This window comes from Telmatherina bonti (assembly GCF_933228915.1).
Source record: "Telmatherina bonti genome assembly, chromosome: 24".
Taxonomy (NCBI): Eukaryota; Metazoa; Chordata; class Actinopteri; order Atheriniformes; family Telmatherinidae; genus Telmatherina; species Telmatherina bonti.
In genome coordinates, this window is record NC_136633.1 from 5,820,380 (window position 1) to 5,841,853 (window position 21,474).

The window sequence follows — 21,474 nt, forward strand, 5'->3', positions numbered from 1 at the left end:
TTAATGTGTATTTGTCATGAGAACAGCTGCAAGAGAACAGATGGCTAACAGTTCCTGTGGTCCGTTGTGCAGCAAAGCTTTGTTCGGGAATAATTTGATCCCTTTAGATGAAGATCGGATTTTAGCATCAGTGTAACAAAGGCTGCTTTGAAAAGTAAATAAACTATACAAATATAAAAGCCTCATTCTGAAATGATTTAATATAAATATTATGAAGAATGTAAAACAATCTGCTTACAGATGATCCTGTTTGTTCTTTCATCTGCGAGTTCCACATGCTAACACGCGAGGATTTACAGCGGGATTTAGCTCCTTTATGTAAACGCAGTATTTGCAGTGTCCATGTCAGTGCTGACGAGCTGAACTTGAACTCACCGAACTCGCAGGTGAGTCCTCTGAACTCAGGCAGGCATAGGCAGGTGTAGGACGTCACCTCGGACAGGCAGGTGCCTCCGTTCTGACAGGGACTGGACTTACAGTGGTCCGGTGCTGCACCAGAAACACATGAAGAGGATTTAACGGTGGTGCTGGTGATTCTCAGCACAACGGCTGCTGTCATATTTTCTGTGGTGCTAAACCCATGTTATCAAGTCCACCTTTAGTACCGACTTGGACCCACTTGGACCCAGAACTGCCTTAATCCTCACAGATTTCACTCCATACTGACATGATTGACTGACCTGGGTTGGATGATTAATGACCAGTGTTTCCATCATGTCCAGACAACTGCTGGATGTTTTCTCTTCAGATCTTCTATGTAAACCCTACAGATGTTTGTGGGTGAAAATCCCAGTAAAATGATTAACTTTAAATCTCCTTTCTTCTGATGCTGTGTTTGACCTTCAGCAGGTCGTCTTCATCACATCTACATGACTACATGCTGCCGTGTGATTGGCTGATCAGATGTCTGTATGAACAGGAAGTTCAGCAGGTGGAGATGATAAAGTGGATTATGAGTTTATATAAATGTTCCTGATGTTTCAGGTCATCTGCAATTATTCATAAAAATTAAACATGAAAAAAATGTTTTTTGATAAATTAAAAAAAATGTTTCTTACCAGAGTAAATCTTCCAGAACTCATTCTGCAGAAACACACAGACATTCAGCTTTAGACTTGAGTTTAACACACACACACACACATATATATATATATATATATATATATATATATATATATATATATATATATACACACACACATATATATATATATATATATATACTTAAACAACACACACACACACACACACACACACACACACACACACATATATATATATATATATATATATATATATATATATACTTAAACAACACACTGTAACTCCAAGTCAACCAGACTTCTGGGAAATGGAACTGTCCACTTAGGAAGCAACACTGACTGACAATCAGTTCCACCTGCTGTTGTGCAAATGGAATAGACAACAGGTAGAAATTATAGGCAACTGGCAAGACACACACCCAATAAAGGAGTGGTTCTGCAGGTGGTGACCACAGACCACTTCTCAGTTCCGGTGCTTTCTGGCTGATGTTTTGGTCTGAATGCTGGCGGTGCTTTCACTCTAGTGGTAGCATGAGACGGAGTCTACAACCCACACAAGTGGCTCAGGTAGTGCAGCTCATCCAGGATGGCACATCAATGCCAGCTGTGGCAAGAAGGTTTGCTGTGTCTGTCAGCGTAGTGTCCAGAGCATGGAGGCACTACCAGGAGACAGGCCAGTACATCAGGAGACATGGAGGAGGCCGTGGGAGGGCAACAACCCAGCAGCAGGACCGCTACCTCCTTCTTTGTGCAAGGAGGACCAGGAGGAGCACTGCCAGAGCCCTGCAGAATGAGCTCCAGCAGGCCACAGATGTGCATGTGTCTGCTCCAACAGTCAGAAACAGACTCCATGAGGGTGGTATGAGGGCCCGACGTCCACAGGTGGGGGTTGTGCTTCCAGCCCAACACCGTGCAGGACGTTTGGCGTTTGCCAGAGAACACCAAGATTGGTAAATTCTCCACTGGCGCCCTGTGCTCTTCACAGATGGAAGCAGGTTCACACTGAGCACATGGGACAGACGTGACGGAGTCTGGAGACGCCGTGGAGAACGTTCTGCTGCCTGCAACATCCTCCAGCAGGACCGGTTTGGCAGTGGGTCAGTAATGGTGTGGGGGGGCATTTCTTTGGAGGGCCGCACAGCCCTCCATGTGCTCGCCAGAGGTAGCCTGACTGCCATTAGGTACCGAGATGAGATCCTCAGACCCCTTGTGGGACCATATGCTGGTGCGGTTGGCCCTGGGTTCCTCCTAATGCAAGACAATGCTAGACCTCATGTGGCTGGAGTGTGTCAGCAGTTCCTGCAACACCAAGGCATTGATGTTATGGACCGGCCCGCCCGTTCCCCAGACCTGAATCCAGCTGAGCACATCTGGGACATCATGTCTCGCTCCATCCACCAACGCCAAGTTGCACCACAGACTGTCCAGGAGTTGGCGGATGCTTTAGTCCAGGTCTGGGAGGAGATCCCTCAGGAGAACATCCACCGCCTCATCAGGAGCATGCCCAGGCGTAGTACGGAGGTCATACAGGCACGCGGAGGCCACACACACTACTGAGCCTCATTTTGTATTGTTTAAAGGACATTACATCAGAGTTGGATCAGCCTGTAGTGTGTTTTTCCACTTTCATTTGGAGTAGAACTCCAAATCCAGACCTCCATGGGTTGATATGTTTGATTTCATTGATCATTTTTGTCTGATTTTTGTTGTCAGAACATTCAGCCACGGAAAGAACAAAGTATTTAATCAAAATATTTCATTCATTCAGATCTACAACGTGTTACTTTAGTGTTCCCTTTATTTCTTTGAGCAATATGTGTAAATATAATCATATATATCATATTCACAGTTTCTGTTATGTAATTACCACAATTTTTCTAGTTATTATTAGTATTTGTACTTTTGATTTTAATTCTGGTGAACAGGTTGTCTTAAATTTGCTGTACAAGTAAAACTGAATCTGAAGTTACCACCAGTAGCTGCTGCTTGTTCTGTCCGTAGATTCACCATCAGGAAGCAGGACATACATTTCCTCATTATGCTGATGACATCCTGCTTTATTTGTTAATCAGACATTAAATATCTTCTGGTTCCCTACAACCCAGCAAGTCTTCGCTCGTTTACTTGCAGCTGTTAGATTTTCCAGAATGCGAAAGTAAAGAATCATATAAATAAAGATGGACTACCGTGAGCTCCGTGTGCTCAAACACCTCCCGGGCCTCCTCATAGCTGCATCGCTCCTCCACACACTCCCTCTTCAGATCTCCCCTCTGCAGCTCCTCAAACCAGCCCGAGTTATACCTCCGGGTCCGGACCAGGACTCCATGGGCCTGATGTGGATCCAGAAAAACTGTTGGACATGGAGGAGAGGAGTAAGTCAGGACTGTGCTGATGCTCAGACGGAATAAAGGTGGATTACATCCTACAGGATGAGGGACCCCATAGTGGGCATCGCGAAACTGGACCAAAGAAAAATCCAGAGTAACTCAGATATCCTCCCAATCTGTTGTTTTAAGATCCGATCATGTGTCTACTTCCTGTTACACCTGTAGGGTATCCGGAAAGATGCTCGACAAGTAGATTCACCAAGTCAGACTCAACCAGCTTCATCTCCGACTTCCGCCTTGAGGCGCTGCATGAACGCAGCTCAGCCCAAACTGGTCCAGACAGACCTGTGTAGGCCGACTTAGTGCAGAATGTCTGGCACCAGACCGTTCCAGACAGACCTGTGTAGGTGGACTTAGTGCAGGATGTCGAGCCCCAAACTGGTCCAGACAGACCTGTGTAGGTGGACTTAGTGCAGAATGTCTGGCACCAGACCGGTCCAGACAGACCTGTGTAGGTGGACTTAGTGCAGGATGTCGAGCCCCAGACCGGTCCAGACAGACCTGCGTAGGCCGGCTCAGTGCAGGATGTCGAGCCCCAGACTGGTCCAGACAGACCTGTGTAGGCTGACTTAGTGCAGAATGTCTGTCACCAGACTGGTCCAGACAGACCTGCGTAGGCCGACTCAGTGCAGGATGTCGAGCCCCAGACCGGTCCAGACAGACCTGTGTTGGCTGACTTAGTGCAGAATGTCTGGCACCAGACTGGTCCAGACAGACCTGCGTAGGTGGACTTAGTGCAGGATGTCTGGCACCAGACTGGTCCAGACAGACCTGTGTAGGCCGACTTAGTGCAGAATGTCTGGCACCAGACTGGTCCAGACAGACCTGTGTAGGCCGACTTAGTGCAGAATGTCTGGCACCAGACTGGTCCAGACAGACCTGTGTAGGTGGACTTAGTGCAGGATGTCTGGCACCAGACCGGTCCAGACAGACCTGCGTAGGTGGACTTAGTGCAGGATGTCTGGCACCAGACTGGTCCAGACAGACCTGTGTAGGTGGACTTAGTGCAGGATGTTGAGCCCCAAACTGGTCCAGACAGACCTGTGTAGGTGGACTTAGTGCAGGATGTCGAGCCCCAAACTGGTCCAGACAGACCTGCGTAGGCGGACTTAGTGCAGGATGTCTGGCACCAGACTGGTCCAGACAGACCTGTGTAGGCCGACTTACTGCAGAATGTCTGGCACCAGACTGGTCCAGACAGACCTGCGTAGGCTGACTTAGTGCAGGATGTCTGGCACCAGACTGGTCCAGACAGACCTGTGTAGGCCGACTTAGTGCAGAATGTCTGGCACCAGACTGGTTCAGAGAGACCTGCGTAGGTGGACTTAGTGCAGGATGTCTGGCACCAGACTGGTCCAGACAGACCTGCGTAGGCCGACTTAGTGCAGGATGTCGAGCACCAGACTGGTCCAGACAGACCTGCGTAGGCCGACTTAGTGCAGGATGTCTGGCACCAGACTGGTCCAGACAGACCTGCGTAGGCCGACTTAGTGCAGGATGTCTGGCACCAGACTGGTCCAGACAGACCTGCGTAGGCCGACTCGGTGCAGGATGTCTGGCACCAGACTGGTCCAGACAGACCTGCGTAGGCCGACTTAGTGCAGGATGTCTGGCACCAGACTGGTCCAGACAGACCTGTGTAGGCTGACTTAGTGCAGGATGTCTGGCACCAGACTGGTCCAGACAGACCTGTGTAGGTGGACTTAGTGCAGGATGTCGAGCCCCAGACTGGTCCAGACAGACCTGTGTAGGCGGACTTAGTGCAGGATGTCGAGCCACAGACTGGTCCAGACATACCTGCGTAGGCCGACTCGGTGCAGGATGTCGAGCCCCAGACCGGTCCAGACAGACCTGCGTAGGCCGACTCAGTGCAGGATGTCTGGTACCAGACTGGTCCAGACAGACCTGTGTAGGCGGACTTAGTGCAGGATGTCGAGCCCTAGACTGGTCCAGACAGACCTGCGTAGGCCGACTTAGTGCAGGATGTCTGGCACCAGACTGGTCCAGACAGACCTGTGTAGGTGGACTTAGTGCAGGATGTCTGGCACCAGACCGGTCCAGACAGACCTGCGTAGGTGGACTTAGTGCAGGATGTCTGGCACCAGACTGGTCCAGACAGACCTGTGTAGGCCGACTTACTGCAGAATGTCTGGCACCAGACTGGTCCAGACAGACCTGTGTAGGCCGACTTAGTGCAGGATGTCAAGCCCCAGACTGGTCCAGACAGACCTGCGTAGGCCGACTGAGTGCAGGATGTCTGGCACCAGACTGGTCCAGACAGACCTGCGTAGGCCGACTCAGTGCAGGATGTCTGGCACCAGACTGGTCCAGACAGACCTGCGTAGGCCGACTTAGTGCAGAATGTCGAGCCCCAGACTGGTCCAGACAGACCTGCGTAGGCTGACTTAGTGCAGGATGTCTGGCACCAGACTGATCCAGACAGACCTGTGTAGGCCGACTTAATGCAGGATGTCGAGCCCCAGACCGGTCCAGACAGACCTGCGTAGGCCGACTCAGTGCAGGATGTCGAGCCCCAGACCGGTCCAGACAGACCTGCGTAGGCCGACTTACTGCAGAATGTCTGGCACCAGACTGGTCCAGACAGACCTGTGTAGGTGGACTTAGTGCAGGATGTCTGGCACCAGACCGGTCCAGACAGACCTGCGTAGGTGGACTTAGTGCAGGATGTCTGGCACCAGACTGGTCCAGACAGACCTGTGTAGGTGGACTTAGTGCAGGATGTCGAGCCCCAAACTGGTCCAGACAGACCTGTGTAGGTGGACTTAGTGCAGGATGTCGAACCCCAAACTGGTCCAGACAGACCTGTGTAGGTGGACTTAGTGCAGGATGTCTGGCACCAGACTGGTCCAGACAGACCTGTGTAGGCCGACTTAGTGCAGAATGTCTGGCACCAGACTGGTTCAGACAGACCTGCGTAGGTGGACTTAGTGCAGGATGTCTGGCACCAGACTGGTCCAGACAGACCTGTGTAGGCCGACTTAGTGCAGAATGTCTGGCACCAGACTGGTCCAGACAGACCTGTGTAGGCCGACTTAGTGCAGGATGTCAAGCCCCAGACTGGTCCAGACAGACCTGCGTAGGCCAACTGAGTGCAGGATGTCTGGCACCAGACTGGTCCAGACAGACCTGCGTAGGCCGACTCAGTGCAGGATGTCTGGCACCAGACTGGTCCAGACAGACCTGTGTAGGCCGACTTAGTGCAGAATGTCTGGCACCAGACTGGTTCAGACAGACCTGCGTAGGTGGACTTAGTGCAGGATGTCTGGCACCAGACTGGTCCAGACAGACCTGCGTAGGCCGACTTAGTGCAGGATGTCTGGCACCAGACTGGTCCAGACAGACCTGTGTAGGCCGACTTAGTGCAGGATGTCTGGCACCAGACTGGTCCAGACAGACCTGCGTAGGCTGACTTAGTGCAGGATGTCTGGCACCAGACTGGTCCAGACAGACCTGTGTAGGTGGACTTAGTGCAGGATGTCGAGCCCCAGACTGGTCCAGACAGACCTGTGTAGGCGGACTTGGTGCAGGATGTCGAGCCACAGACTGGTGCAGGATGTCGAGCCACAGACTGGTCCAGACAGACCTGCGTAGGCCGACTCGGTGCAGGATGTCGAGCCCCAGACCGGTCCAGACAGACCTGCGTAGGCCGACTCAGTGCAGGATGTCGAGCCCCAGACCGGTCCAGACAGACCTGTGTAGGCTGACTTAGTGCAGGATGTCGAGCCCCAGACTGGTCCAGACAGACCTGCGTAGGCTGACTTAGTGCAGGATGTCGAGCCCCAGACTGGTCCAGACAGACCTGCGTAGGCCGACTCGGTGCAGGATGTCTGGCACCAGACTTGTCCAGACAGACCTGTGTAGGCGGACTTAGTGCAGGATGTCAAGCCCCAGACCGGTCCAGACAGACCTGTGTTGGCCGACTTAGTGCAGAATGTCTGGCACCAGACTGGTCCAGACAGACCTGCGTAGGCCGACTCAGTGCAGGATGTCTGGCACCAGACTGGTCCAGACAGACCTGCGTAGGCCGACTTAGTGCAGAATGTCGAGCCCCAGACTGGTCCAGACAGACCTGCGTAGGTGGACTTAGTGCAGGATGTCTGGCACCAGACTGGTCCAGACAGACCTGCGTAGGCCGACTTAGTGAAGGATGTCGAGCCCCAGACCGGTCCAGACAGACCTGTGTTGGCCGACTTAGTGCAGAATGTCTGGCACCAGACTGGTCCAGACAGACCTGCGTAGGCCGACTCAGTGCAGGATGTCTGGCACCAGACTGGTCCAGACAGACCTGCGTAGGCCGACTTAGTGCAGGATGTCGAGCCCCAGACTGGTCCAGACAGACCTGTGTAGGTGGACTTAGTGCAGGATGTCTGGCACCAGACTGGTCCAGACAGACCTGTGTAGGTCGACTTACTGCAGAATGTCTGGCACCAGACTGGTCCAGACAGACCTGTGTAGGTCGATTTACTGCAGAATGTCTGGCACCAGACCGGTCCAGACAGACCTGCGTAGGTGGACTTAGTGCAGGATGTCTGGCACCAGACTGGTCCAGACAGACCTGTGTAGGTGGACTTAGTGCAGGATGTCGAGCCCCAAACTGGTCCAGACAGGCCTGTGTAGGTGGACTTAGTGCAGGATGTCGAGCCCCAAACTGGTCCAGACAGACCTGTGTAGGTGGACTTAGTGCAGGATGTCTGGCACCAGACTGGTCCAGACAGACCTGTGTAGGCCGACTTAGTGTAGAATGTCTGGCACCAGACTGGTTCAGACAGACCTGCGTAGGTGGACTTAGTGCAGGATGTCTGGCACCAGACTGGTCCAGACAGACCTGTGTAGGCCGACTTAGTGCAGGATGTCAAGCCCCAGACTGGTCCAGACAGACCTGCGTAGGCCGACTTAGTGCAGGATGTCTGGCACCAGACTGGTCCAGACAGACCTGTGTAGGCCGACTTAGTGCAGAATGTCGAGCCCCAGACTGGTCCAGACAGACCTGCGTAGGCCGACTTAGTGCAGAATGTCGAGCCCCAGACTGGTCCAGACAGACCTGCGTAGGCCGACTTAGTGCAGGATGTCTGGCACCAGACCGGTCCAGACAGACCTGCGTAGGCCGACTTAGTGCAGAATGTCTGGCACCAGACTGGTCCAGACAGACCTGTGTAGGCCGACTTAGTGCAGAATGTCTGGCACCAGACTGGTCCAGACAGACCTGTGTAGGCCGACTTAGTGCAGAATGTCTGGCACCAGACTGGTCCAGACAGACCTGTGTAGGTGGACTTAGTGCAGGATGTCTGGCACCAGACCGGTCCAGACAGACCTGCGTAGGTGGACTTAGTGCAGGATGTCTGGCACCAGACTGGTCCAGACAGACCTGTGTAGGTGGACTTAGTGCAGGATGTTGAGCCCCAAACTGGTCCAGACAGACCTGTGTAGGTGGACTTAGTGCAGGATGTCGAGCCCCAAACTGGTCCAGACAGACCTGCGTAGGCGGACTTAGTGCAGGATGTCTGGCACCAGACTGGTCCAGACAGACCTGTGTAGGCCGACTTACTGCAGAATGTCTGGCACCAGACTGGTCCAGACAGACCTGCGTAGGCTGACTTAGTGCAGGATATCTGGCACCAGACTGGTCCAGACAGACCTGTGTAGGCCGACTTAGTGCAGAATGTCTGGCACCAGACTGGTTCAGAGAGACCTGCGTAGGTGGACTTAGTGCAGGATGTCTGGCACCAGACTGGTCCAGACAGACCTGCGTAGGCCGACTTAGTGCAGGATGTCTGGCACCAGACTGGTCCAGACAGACCTGCGTAGGCCGACTTAGTGCAGGATGTCTGGCACCAGACTGGTCCAGACAGACCTGCGTAGGCCGACTTAGTGCAGGATGTCTGGCACCAGACTGGTCCAGACAGACCTGCGTAGGCCGACTCGGTGCAGGATGTCTGGCACCAGACTGGTCCAGACAGACCTGCGTAGGCCGACTTAGTGCAGGATGTCTGGCACCAGACTGGTCCAGACAGACCTGTGTAGGCTGACTTAGTGCAGGATGTCTGGCACCAGACTGGTCCAGACAGACCTGTGTAGGTGGACTTAGTGCAGGATGTCGAGCCCCAGACTGGTCCAGACAGACCTGTGTAGGCGGACTTAGTGCAGGATGTCGAGCCACAGACTGGTCCAGACATACCTGCGTAGGCCGACTCGGTGCAGGATGTCGAGCCCCAGACCGGTCCAGACAGACCTGCGTAGGCCGACTCAGTGCAGGATGTCTGGTACCAGACTGGTCCAGACAGACCTGTGTAGGCGGACTTAGTGCAGGATGTCGAGCCCCAAACTGGTCCAGACAGACCTGCGTAGGCCGACTCAGTGCAGGATGTCTGGTACCAGACTGGTCCAGACAGACCTGTGTAGGCGGACTTAGTGCAGGATGTCGAGCCCTAGACTGGTCCAGACAGACCTGCGTAGGCCGACTTAGTGCAGGATGTCTGGCACCAGACTGGTCCAGACAGACCTGTGTAGGTGGACTTAGTGCAGGATGTCTGGCACCAGACCGGTCCAGACAGACCTGCGTAGGTGGACTTAGTGCAGGATGTCTGGCACCAGACTGGTCCAGACAGACCTGTGTAGGCCGACTTACTGCAGAATGTCTGGCACCAGACTGGTCCAGACAGACCTGTGTAGGCCGACTTAGTGCAGGATGTCAAGCCCCAGACTGGTCCAGACAGACCTGCGTAGGCCGACTGAGTGCAGGATGTCTGGCACCAGACTGGTCCAGACAGACCTGCGTAGGCCGACTCAGTGCAGGATGTCTGGCACCAGACTGGTCCAGACAGACCTGCGTAGGCCGACTTAGTGCAGAATGTCGAGCCCCAGACTGGTCCAGACAGACCTGCGTAGGCTGACTTAGTGCAGGATGTCTGGCACCAGACTGATCCAGACAGACCTGTGTAGGCCGACTTAATGCAGGATGTCGAGCCCCAGACCGGTCCAGACAGACCTGCGTAGGCCGACTCAGTGCAGGATGTCGAGCCCCAGACCGGTCCAGACAGACCTGCGTAGGCCGACTTACTGCAGAATGTCTGGCACCAGACTGGTCCAGACAGACCTGTGTAGGTGGACTTAGTGCAGGATGTCTGGCACCAGACCGGTCCAGACAGACCTGCGTAGGTGGACTTAGTGCAGGATGTCTGGCACCAGACTGGTCCAGACAGACCTGTGTAGGTGGACTTAGTGCAGGATGTCGAGCCCCAAACTGGTCCAGACAGACCTGTGTAGGTGGACTTAGTGCAGGATCTCGAACCCCAAACTGGTCCAGACAGACCTGTGTAGGTGGACTTAGTGCAGGATGTCTGGCACCAGACTGGTCCAGACAGACCTGTGTAGGCCGACTTAGTGCAGAATGTCTGGCACCAGACTGGTTCAGACAGACCTGCGTAGGTGGACTTAGTGCAGGATGTCTGGCACCAGACTGGTCCAGACAGACCTGTGTAGGCCGACTTACTGCAGAATGTCTGGCACCAGACTGGTCCAGACAGACCTGTGTAGGCCGACTTAGTGCAGGATGTCAAGCCCCAGACTGGTCCAGACAGACCTGCGTAGGCCAACTGAGTGCAGGATGTCTGGCACCAGACTGGTCCAGACAGACCTGCGTAGGCCGACTCAGTGCAGGATGTCTGGCACCAGACTGGTCCAGACAGACCTGTGTAGGCCGACTTAGTGCAGAATGTCTGGCACCAGACTGGTTCAGACAGACCTGCGTAGGTGGACTTAGTGCAGGATGTCTGGCACCAGACTGGTCCAGACAGACCTGCGTAGGCCGACTTAGTGCAGGATGTCTGGCACCAGACTGGTCCAGACAGACCTGTGTAGGCCGACTTAGTGCAGGATGTCTGGCACCAGACTGGTCCAGACAGACCTGCGTAGGCTGACTTAGTGCAGGATGTCTGGCACCAGACTGGTCCAGACAGACCTGTGTAGGTGGACTTAGTGCAGGATGTCGAGCCCCAGACTGGTCCAGACAGACCTGTGTAGGCGGACTTGGTGCAGGATGTCGAGCCACAGACTGGTCCAGACAGACCTGCGTAGTCCGACTCGGTGCAGGATGTCGAGCCCCAGACCGGTCCAGACAGACCTGCGTAGGCCGACTCAGTGCAGGATGTCGAGCCCCAGACCGGTCCAGACAGACCTGTGTAGGCTGACTTAGTGCAGGATGTCGAGCCCCAGACTGGTCCAGACAGACCTGCGTAGGCTGACTTAGTGCAGGATGTCGAGCCCCAGACTGGTCCAGACAGACCTGCGTAGGCCGACTGAGTGCAGGATGTCTGGCACCAGACTGGTCCAGACAGACCTGTGTAGGCGGACTTAGTGCAGGATGTCGAGCCCCAGACCGGTCCAGACAGACCTGTGTTGGCCGACTTAGTGCAGAATGTCTGGCACCAGACTGGTCCAGACAGACCTGCGTAGGCCGACTCAGTGCAGGATGTCTGGCACCAGACTGGTCCAGACAGACCTGCGTAGGCCGACTTAGTGCAGAATGTCGAGCCCCAGACTGGTCCAGACAGACCTGCGTAGGTGGACTTAGTGCAGGATGTCTGGCACCAGACTGGTCCAGACAGACCTGCGTAGGCCGACTCAGTGAAGGATGTCGAGCCCCAGACCGGTCCAGACAGACCTGCGTAGGCCGACTTAGTGCAGGATGTCGAGCCCCAGACTGGTCCAGACAGACCTGTGTAGGCGGACTTAGTGCAGGATGTCTGGCACCAGACTGGTCCAGACAAACCTGTGTAGGTCGACTTACTGCAGAATGTCTGGCACCAGACTGGTCCAGACAGACCTGTGTAGGTCGATTTACTGCAGAATGTCTGGCACCAGACCGGTCCAGACAGACCTGCGTAGGTGGACTTAGTGCAGGATGTCTGGCACCAGACTGGTCCAGACAGACCTGTGTAGGTGGACTTAGTGCAGGATGTCGAGCCCCAAACTGGTCCAGACAGGCCTGTGTAGGTAGACTTAGTGCAGGATGTCGAGCCCCAAACTGGTCCAGACAGACCTGTGTAGGTGGACTTAGTGCAGGATGTCTGGCACCAGACTGGTCCAGACAGACCTGTGTAGGCCGACTTAGTGTAGAATGTCTGGCACCAGACTGGTTCAGACAGACCTGCGTAGGTGGACTTAGTGCAGGATGTCTGGCACCAGACTGGTCCAGACAGACCTGTGTAGGCTGACTTAGTGCAGGATGTCAAGCCCCAGACTGGTCCAGACAGACCTGTGTAGGCCGACTTAGTGCAGGATGTCTGGCACCAGACTGGTCCAGACAGACCTGCGTAGGCCGACTCAGTGCAGGATGTCTGGCACCAGACTGGTCCAGACAGACCTGTGTAGGCCGACTTAGTGCAGAATGTCGAGCCCCAGACTGGTCCAGACAGACCTGCGTAGGCCGACTTAGTGCAGAATGTCGAGCCCCAGACTGGTCCAGACAGACCTGCGTAGGCCGACTTAGTGCAGGATGTCTGGCACCAGACCGGTCCAGACAGACCTGCGTAGGCCGACTTAGTGCAGAATGTCGAGCCCCAGACTGGTCCAGACAGACCTGCGTAGGTGGACTTAGTGCAGGATGTCTGGCACCAGACTGGTCCAGACAGACCTGCGTAGGCTGACTTAGTGCAGGATGTCTGGCACCAGACTGATCCAGACAGACCTGTGTAGGCCGACTTAGTGCAGGATGTCGAGCCCCAGACCGGTCCAGACAGACCTGCGTAGGCCGACTCAGTGCAGGATGTCGAGCCCCAGACCGGTCCAGACAGACCTGTGTTGGCTGACTTAGTGCAGGATGTCTGGCACCAGACTGGTCCAGACAGACCTGCGTAGGTGGACTTAGTGCAGGATGTCTGGCACCAGACTGGTCCAGACAGACCTGTGTAGGCCGACTTAGTGCAGAATGTCTGGCACCAGACTGGTCCAGACAGACCTGTGTAGGCCGACTTAGTGCAGAATGTCTGGCACCAGACTGGTCCAGACAGACCTGTGTAGGTGGACTTAGTGCAGGATGTCTGGCACCAGACCGGTCCAGACAGACCTGCGTAGGTGGACTTAGTGCAGGATGTCTGGCACCAGACTGGTCCAGACAGACCTGTGTAGGTGGACTTAGTGCAGGATGTTGAGCCCCAAACTGGTCCAGACAGACCTGTGTAGGTGGACTTAGTTCAGGATGTCGAGCCCCAAACTGGTCCAGACAGACCTGCGTAGGCCGACTTACTGCAGAATGTCTGGCACCAGACTGGTCCAGACAGACCTGCGTAGGCCGACTTACTGCAGAATGTCTGGCACCAGACTGGTCCAGACAGACCTGCGTAGGCCGACTTACTGCAGAATGTCTGGCACCAGACTGGTCCAGACAGACCTGCGTAGGCCGACTTACTGCAGAATGTCTGGCACCAGACTGGTCCAGACAGACCTGTGTAGGCCGACTTAGTGCAGAATGTCTGGCACCAGACTGGTTCAGAGAGACCTGCGTAGGTGGACTTAGTGCAGGATGTCTGGCACCAGACTGGTCCAGACAGACCTGCGTAGGCCGACTTAGTGCAGGATGTCGAGCACCAGACTGGTCCAGACAGACCTGCGTAGGCCGACTTAGTGCAGGATGTCTGGCACCAGACTGGTCCAGACAGACCTGCGTAGGCCGACTTAGTGCAGGATGTCTGGCACCAGACTGGTCCAGACAGACCTGCGTAGGCCGACTCGGTGCAGGATGTCTGGCACCAGACTGGTCCAGACAGACCTGCGTAGGCCGACTTAGTGCAGGATGTCTGGCACCAGACTGGTCCAGACAGACCTGTGTAGGCTGACTTAGTGCAGGATGTCTGGCACCAGACTGGTCCAGACAGACCTGTGTAGGTGGACTTAGTGCAGGATGTCGAGCCCCAGACTGGTCCAGACAGACCTGTGTAGGCGGACTTAGTGCAGGATGTCGAGCCACAGACTGGTCCAGACATACCTGCGTAGGCCGACTCGGTGCAGGATGTCGAGCCCCAGACCGGTCCAGACAGACCTGTGTAGGCCGACTCAGTGCAGGATGTCTGGTACCAGACTGGTCCAGACAGACCTGTGTAGGCGGACTTAGTGCAGGATGTCGAGCCCTAGACTGGTCCAGACAGACCTGCGTAGGCCGACTTAGTGCAGGATGTCTGGCACCAGACTGGTCCAGACAGACCTGTGTAGGTGGACTTAGTGCAGGATGTCTGGCACCAGACCGGTCCAGACAGACCTGCGTAGGTGGACTTAGTGCAGGATGTCTGGCACCAGACTGGTCCAGACAGACCTGTGTAGGCCGACTTACTGCAGAATGTCTGGCACCAGACTGGTCCAGACAGACCTGTGTAGGCCGACTTAGTGCAGGATGTCAAGCCCCAGACTGGTCCAGACAGACCTGCGTAGGCCGACTGAGTGCAGGATGTCTGGCACCAGACTGGTCCAGACAGACCTGCGTAGGCCGACTCAGTGCAGGATGTCTGGCACCAGACTGGTCCAGACAGACCTGTGTAGGCCGACTTAATGCAGGATGTCGAGCCCCAGACCGGTCCAGACAGACCTGCGTAGGCCGACTCAGTGCAGGATGTCGAGCCCCAGACCGGTCCAGACAGACCTGCGTAGGCCGACTTACTGCAGAATGTCTGGCACCAGACTGGTCCAGACAGACCTGTGTAGGTGGACTTAGTGCAGGATGTCTGGCACCAGACCGGTCCAGACAGACCTGCGTAGGTGGACTTAGTGCAGGATGTCTGGCACCAGACTGGTCCAGACAGACCTGTGTAGGTGGACTTAGTGCAGGATGTCGAGCCCCAAACTGGTCCAGACAGACCTGTGTAGGTGGACTTAGTGCAGGATGTCGAACCCCAAACTGGTCCAGACAGACCTGTGTAGGTGGACTTAGTGCAGGATGTCTGGCACCAGACTGGTCCAGACAGACCTGTGTAGGCCGACTTACTGCAGAATGTCTGGCACCAGACTGGTCCAGACAGACCTGTGTAGGCCGACTTAGTGCAGGATGTCAAGCCCCAGACTGGTCCAGACAGACCTGCGTAGGCCAACTGAGTGCAGGATGTCTGGCACCAGACTGGTCCAGACAGACCTGCGTAGGCCGACTCAGTGCAGGATGTCTGGCACCAGACTGGTCCAGACAGACCTGTGTAGGCCGACTTAGTGCAGAATGTCTGGCACCAGACTGGTTCAGACAGACCTGCGTAGGTGGACTTAGTGCAGGATGTCTGGCACCAGACTGGTCCAGACAGACCTGCGTAGGCCGACTTAGTGCAGGATGTCTGGCACCAGACTGGTCCAGACAGACCTGCGTAGGCCGACTTAGTGCAGGATGTCTGGCACCAGACTGGTCCAGACAGACCTGCGTAGGCTGACTTAGTGCAGGATGTCTGGCACCAGACTGGTCCAGACAGACCTGTGTAGGTGGACTTAGTGCAGGATGTCGAGCCCCAGACTGGTCCAGACAGACCTGTGTAGGCGGACTTGGTGCAGGATGTCGAGCCACAGACTGGTCCAGACAGACCTGCGTAGGCCGACTCGGTGCAGGATGTCGAGCCCCAGACCGGTCCAGACAGACCTGCGTAGGCCGACTCAGTGCAGGATGTCGAGCCCCAGACCGGTCCAGACAGACCTGTGTAGGCTGACTTAGTGCAGGATGTCGAGCCCCAGACTGGTCCAGACAGACCTGCGTAGGCTGACTTAGTGCAGGATGTCGAGCCCCAGACTGGTCCAGACAGACCTGCGTAGGCCGACTCGGTGCAGGATGTCTGGCACCAGACTGGTCCAGACAGACCTGCGTAGGCGGACTTAGTGCAGGATGTCGAGCCCCAGACCGGTCCAGACAGACCTGCGTAGGCCGACTCGGTGCAGGATGTCTGGCACCAGACTGGTCCAGACAGACCTGTGTAGGCGGACTTAGTGCAGGATGTCGAGCCCCAGACTGGTCCAGACAGACCTGCGTAGGCCGACTCGGTGCAGGATGTCTGGCACCAGACTGGTCCAGACAGACCTGTGTAGGCGGACTTAGTTCAGGATGTCGAGCCCCAGACCGGTCCAGACAGACCTGTGTTGGCCGACTTAGTGCAGAATGTCTGGCACCAGACTGGTCCAGACAGACCTGCGTAGGCCGACTTAGTGCAGGATGTCTGGCACCAGACTGGTCCAGACAGACCTGTGTAGGCGGACTTAGTTCAGGATGTCGAGCCCCAGACCGGTCCAGACAGACCTGTGTTGGCCGACTTAGTGCAGAATGTCTGGCACCAGACTGGTCCAGACAGACCTGCGTAGGCCGACTTAGTGCAGAATGTCTGGCACCAGACTGGTCCAGACAGACCTGTGTAGGCCGACTTAGTGCAGAATGTCTGGCACCAGACTGGTCCAGACAAACCTGTGTAGGCCGACTTAGTGCAGAATGTCTGGCACCAGACTGGTCCAGACAGACCTGTGTAGGCCGACTTAGTGCAGGATGTCTGGCACCAGACTGGTCCAGACAGACCTGTGTAGGCCGACTTAGTGCAGGATGTCTGGCACCAGACTGGTCCAGACAGACCTGTGTAGGCTGACTTAGTGCAGGATGTCGAGCCCCAGACTGGTCCAGACAGACCTGTGTAGGCGGACTTAGTGCAGGATGTCGAGCCACAGACTGGTCCAGACAGACCTGCGTAGGCCGACTCGGTGCAGGATGTCAAGCCCCAGACCGGTCCAGACAGACCTGCGTAGGCTGACTTAGTGCAGGATGTCTGGCACCAGACTGGTCCAGACAGACCTGTGTAGGCCGACTTAGTGCAGGATGTCTAGCCCCAGACTGGTCCAGACAGACCTGCGTAGGCCGACTCGGTGCAGGATGTCAGGATGTCTAGCCAGACCAGATGTGAGACTAAAGGTAAAGTCAGATCTTTGTTCGTCTCGTCAGCAGATCAGTCGCTGCTGATGGATGCCTACGAAGAACACAAACAGGTTTTCACACCAAACTGCAGCTGTTGACAGAAGCAGAGATGTAGAAACATGCAGAATGACCAAAGGCGTTTCCATGGTTACACGTGGTAGAGTGGTGGTTGTAGAGGTTGGTTAGGGCTGGTGGACCTGGTTCAAGCTTCACCAGCCTCTCCGTCTTCTCGGTTTGTCCCCAGTTTAAAAACTTTAGTCTCAGAAATTAAACTTTTCCTCGGAAATGTTTTCGGCTCCGCTTTAGACATTTTGTTTCTGTCGTCATGGTAACGTTGGCTGTCCACATCTTGAAATGGGTGCTGGTTTATTCTGCTTTTATAACAGTTGCACGATTAAAGGGAAGAGTTTGACGTAAACGGCCTCCTGCGTTGGCTGTAGCGCCACCGTGAGTTCAACATTCCCTTTGACATCTGAAGCCAGATGTTTATTTACTCTCTCAGTTAGCGTGTTAGCATTTAGCCTGCGGAGCTGCCAGCTGCTGAACTCCTCAGACAATGTGAGAAAACTCATCTTCAGGCCTGTAACTGCGTTCTCTGAGGCTGGACCGGATGAGCAGGGCGATGGACCTCACCTGAAGCCGGCTGGCAGCTGCTGACGCTGAGGACGAAGGTGATGAAGATTCTCAGCCACATGGTTGATATCATCAGGAAGCTGCTGCTTTTTGTCTTTGTTGATCTGAAGGTACAAAGTCTGGTCGTCCTCCCATCATGCTGCTGGTCACATGTTGCCATGGAGACACCTGGTGATGAAATCCTCACTGACCGCTGCCCTCTGCACTGGATATCCTCGTCCCAGTAACTCTGACAGACAGTTGCTGTTTGCTCCAACTTGTTTTAAAAGTCAAATAAATAAAAAAAACATCTATAATCCTCTTTAATCTGGAAGCTGCAACTGGAAAATAAATAATTAAAACTTTGTCAATGAAGCCAAAAATCTCATCTAACTTTGAAATTTATTAGTTATGACATGATCATGAGAGGTCTAATCATCCGACTTATGCTCCACGTAGAAGGTCACGTTGTTGTTAAGCAGTTTAGCTATCTGTCGCTTGACCACAGACTGTATATAAAAAATGGGCGGAGCCTCCGTGACGTCAGGTTTCTGAAGAGCTGAATTGAAGCTCATTGGGCGGTTCGCACTGCCACCATCTTGGCAGCGTCACGCCAAATTTCTTTCCCAGAAATTTAAAAAATGGGCGAAGAGGTGGAGCTGAGAGTGTGGGGGTGGATGATAGACGTTTATCGAACTCCAACTGCCTGTAGCATAGAGCTATCCGAGCTAACCCGGCGCTAACAGAAGCTAACCAGCTAACGGAAGTAAGCTTGCTAAAGCTAAATCACATTATTAGCTGTCTAAAAACTGTGGTAGTTCTACACTTCGCTTTCTTGTAGTGTAATATCAGGTACCTGTCAGTCAGAAGGACACACCCCCCATTATGATGAATGTTGAGATAAAACTGGTTATAAATGTATCTGTTATATAAAAAACAAATTCACTCCCCCCACAGTTGTCATGAAGGTAAACTTGACCTATTAAACCTAAAATGGATTTTTGTACCAGGCTGTAAACATGTTTATTTCTGCTGTGAAGTTGGTCTTTTTAACATGGGAGTTGATGGGGATTCGCTCTGTTTTGCAGCCCCTAGTGGATGAAGGGGGAACTGCAGGTTTTGATTTTCATTTTTTAGCCGTCGGAGGTTGCCGCTTGCACTTGACACAGAGATTGAAACGACCAGAAACCACATGGGCAGTGTTGAGCTGACACACAACCATGGAAAGGAACAAACCAGAGAAGAAGATGAAGAACAGGAAGACAATGCAGAAACCACCCACAAAAAGTACCTGAAGAAGACAGAAGACGTCGGCTCTATCCCAATTCCTGATCTGTGTACTTTGAAGTGAGGATTTGACAGCTACATACATTGTGGTGCCACAAAGTACTGCCAGTACTGAAGGCTCCTTAAAATCCCCCTACAAACCTGCACTTTGTTTCGCATTCAGCGAAGGCTACAAGCGATGGATCCTTCACAGGTAATTCTGCTGGTCTGATGAGTCTCCATTTCAGCTCCTTGTTCAAGATCAGATATCAAGATCAAAGATATTTTATTTATCTCCGAGGCGAAATTCAAGGTTCAAGTCAGCTCGTCCAATGTCAGCTCGACATTTGCATTTGACAAGTTTACAGAACCGAACTGAAGCTGAGGCCCTGCAGCCAGTTTTACCGGCACCGCCTTATAAATGTGGAAAATGAGGAAGGATGGGTGGGTGTTGAAAAAAAGAAGTATCTCTACACTTCACCTAAAGAGGGAAGGATAAAGATGCAAGAAAAAAAACCCACACACCTCAGCATTAGCACAAATTCAGACAATAGACAACACACAAAATGGGGGGTGGGGGGGCGGTGTCTCCCAAACATCCAACTCGTATGGTAGCATCAGAATCTGCTGGAAACATCATGACAACATGGACATCTAGCTGATTTTTGGACTCCAAAACAAGCAGAAGCAACTGTCCTGTGAAGGATGGCACCCATCCCAGCGGTCCTGTGGCGTCGTGGAAACAGCAGCCAGTTTACCAACCTTGTTTTTCCAAAGCAGACACTCCTGCTTGTTTTGGAAAAGAAGCATCAGGAAGAGCAAAAGGTGGAACTTTGCACTGCGGCTGGTCACAAATCAACCTGATAAAGAGTTATTTTATTGAAGCTGGTTATTTCTGGAGCGAGAGGAAGTGTTGCTATGCGACGCTTTTACAGTTTTTATGTTACAAGTATTGTGAAACGTTGGGTAAATGTGGTGGGAAGACAGGAAACCAGTTTGTTTGGCTTGTAACGGCTGTTTATTGTAATAAAATAGCAACAGACTGACACTTATTGCTGCTTCTCCATTGCATGATATCATTTGATCTCGTCGCCACTTTGACCTGACGCACTCTCAGACGTCATTGTCTTCTCGATCCAGTCCAGGAAGTTGCTGACTTTGGCGTAGACGCCGTACATGTTTTCCTTGGCACAGCCCTTCCCCCAGCTCACCACGCCTGTCAGGAACCAGGTTTTCTTGTAGCGCGTCACCAGCGGGCCGCCGCTGTCGCCCTGGCAGGTGTCCGAGCCGCCCGTCTTCAGCCCGGCGCACAGCATGTTCCTGGTGATGCTGAGGTTGGTGTGGAGGCGGCACTCCTGCAGCGGGACCTTCGGCAGCACCAGGCGCTGCAGGAATCTGGCAGGGGGGCCGAACTGCACCAGGCGGCCCCATCCGGACACAGTGGAGTGGCGGATGGTGGCCAGAGTCCGGGCGAAGGTGCTGTTTTGGGCGGGTAGGCAAATAGGCACAACGTAGCGGCCCAGTTTGATGGGTCGGTGAAGCTTCAGCAGGGCCAGGTCGCTGTCATAGGTGGAGGTGTTGTAGGCAGGGTGGATAAACACCTGGAGGACGCGGCGCTGCTGCTCCGTCTTCTCGTTCTCCTTCAGGTCGTGTTTACCTTCACACGGACAGCATTCAGTAAGTTCATCCACCGTGTCGTGGTGGATGTTTCACGTTAATGCAGGAGACGAAGGGACACGTCTTACCCACTAGGATGTGGAAGATGGCGACTGGTTTCAGCCAAACGCAGTGAGCCGCAGTTAAAAGCCACAGGTCGGACAGGACGATGGCGCCGCAGGTGAAGGCGTTGTGTTCCGTCAGCGCCGCCTGAACAAAAACACGTCAACAATCAATCCTCAACATTTCATTTAATCTGTGATAAGGTCCTGATCCAGTCCTCATGTTTTCATCTCTGAATCTGCTCTAATCTGGTCTTCATCAGCAGTTCTCTAGACATCCAGCAAAGACCTGGACCAGGACCTGAGAAATGCACCTGGACTTTCGACTGATCCATCTACCGCTGGCTGAAACCTCATTAGAAACAGTCTCCATGGAAACGTGGAGAAAAGGGGTGGAAAACATGGTGGAGGGACGGATCATCTCCAGAACCAGGACCTCAACAGGTCTGGTGGAGGGACGGATCCTCTCCAGAACCAGGACCTCAACAGGTCTGGTGGAGGGACGGATCCTCTCCAGA

The 21,474-nt window shown here is 53.9% G+C and overlaps 1 protein-coding gene across 1 annotated transcript in view; it reads right to left on the reverse strand.

Moving 5' to 3' along the window:
* LOC306773908 (uncharacterized protein) overlaps positions 1-21,474 on the reverse strand; it is a gene marked incomplete at both ends in the record, with an annotated part of 31,909 nt that overhangs the window by 5,074 nt on the left and 5,361 nt on the right. The window contains 6 exons of the mRNA XM_079263852.1: positions 376-489; positions 1,059-1,083; positions 3,230-3,393; positions 17,994-18,097; positions 20,346-20,895; positions 20,984-21,104. Coding sequence (XP_079119978.1) covers positions 376-489; positions 1,059-1,083; positions 3,230-3,393; positions 17,994-18,097; positions 20,346-20,895; positions 20,984-21,104 — 1,078 coding nt within the window. The remainder of the gene's footprint in view (positions 1-375; positions 490-1,058; positions 1,084-3,229; positions 3,394-17,993; positions 18,098-20,345; positions 20,896-20,983; positions 21,105-21,474) is intronic.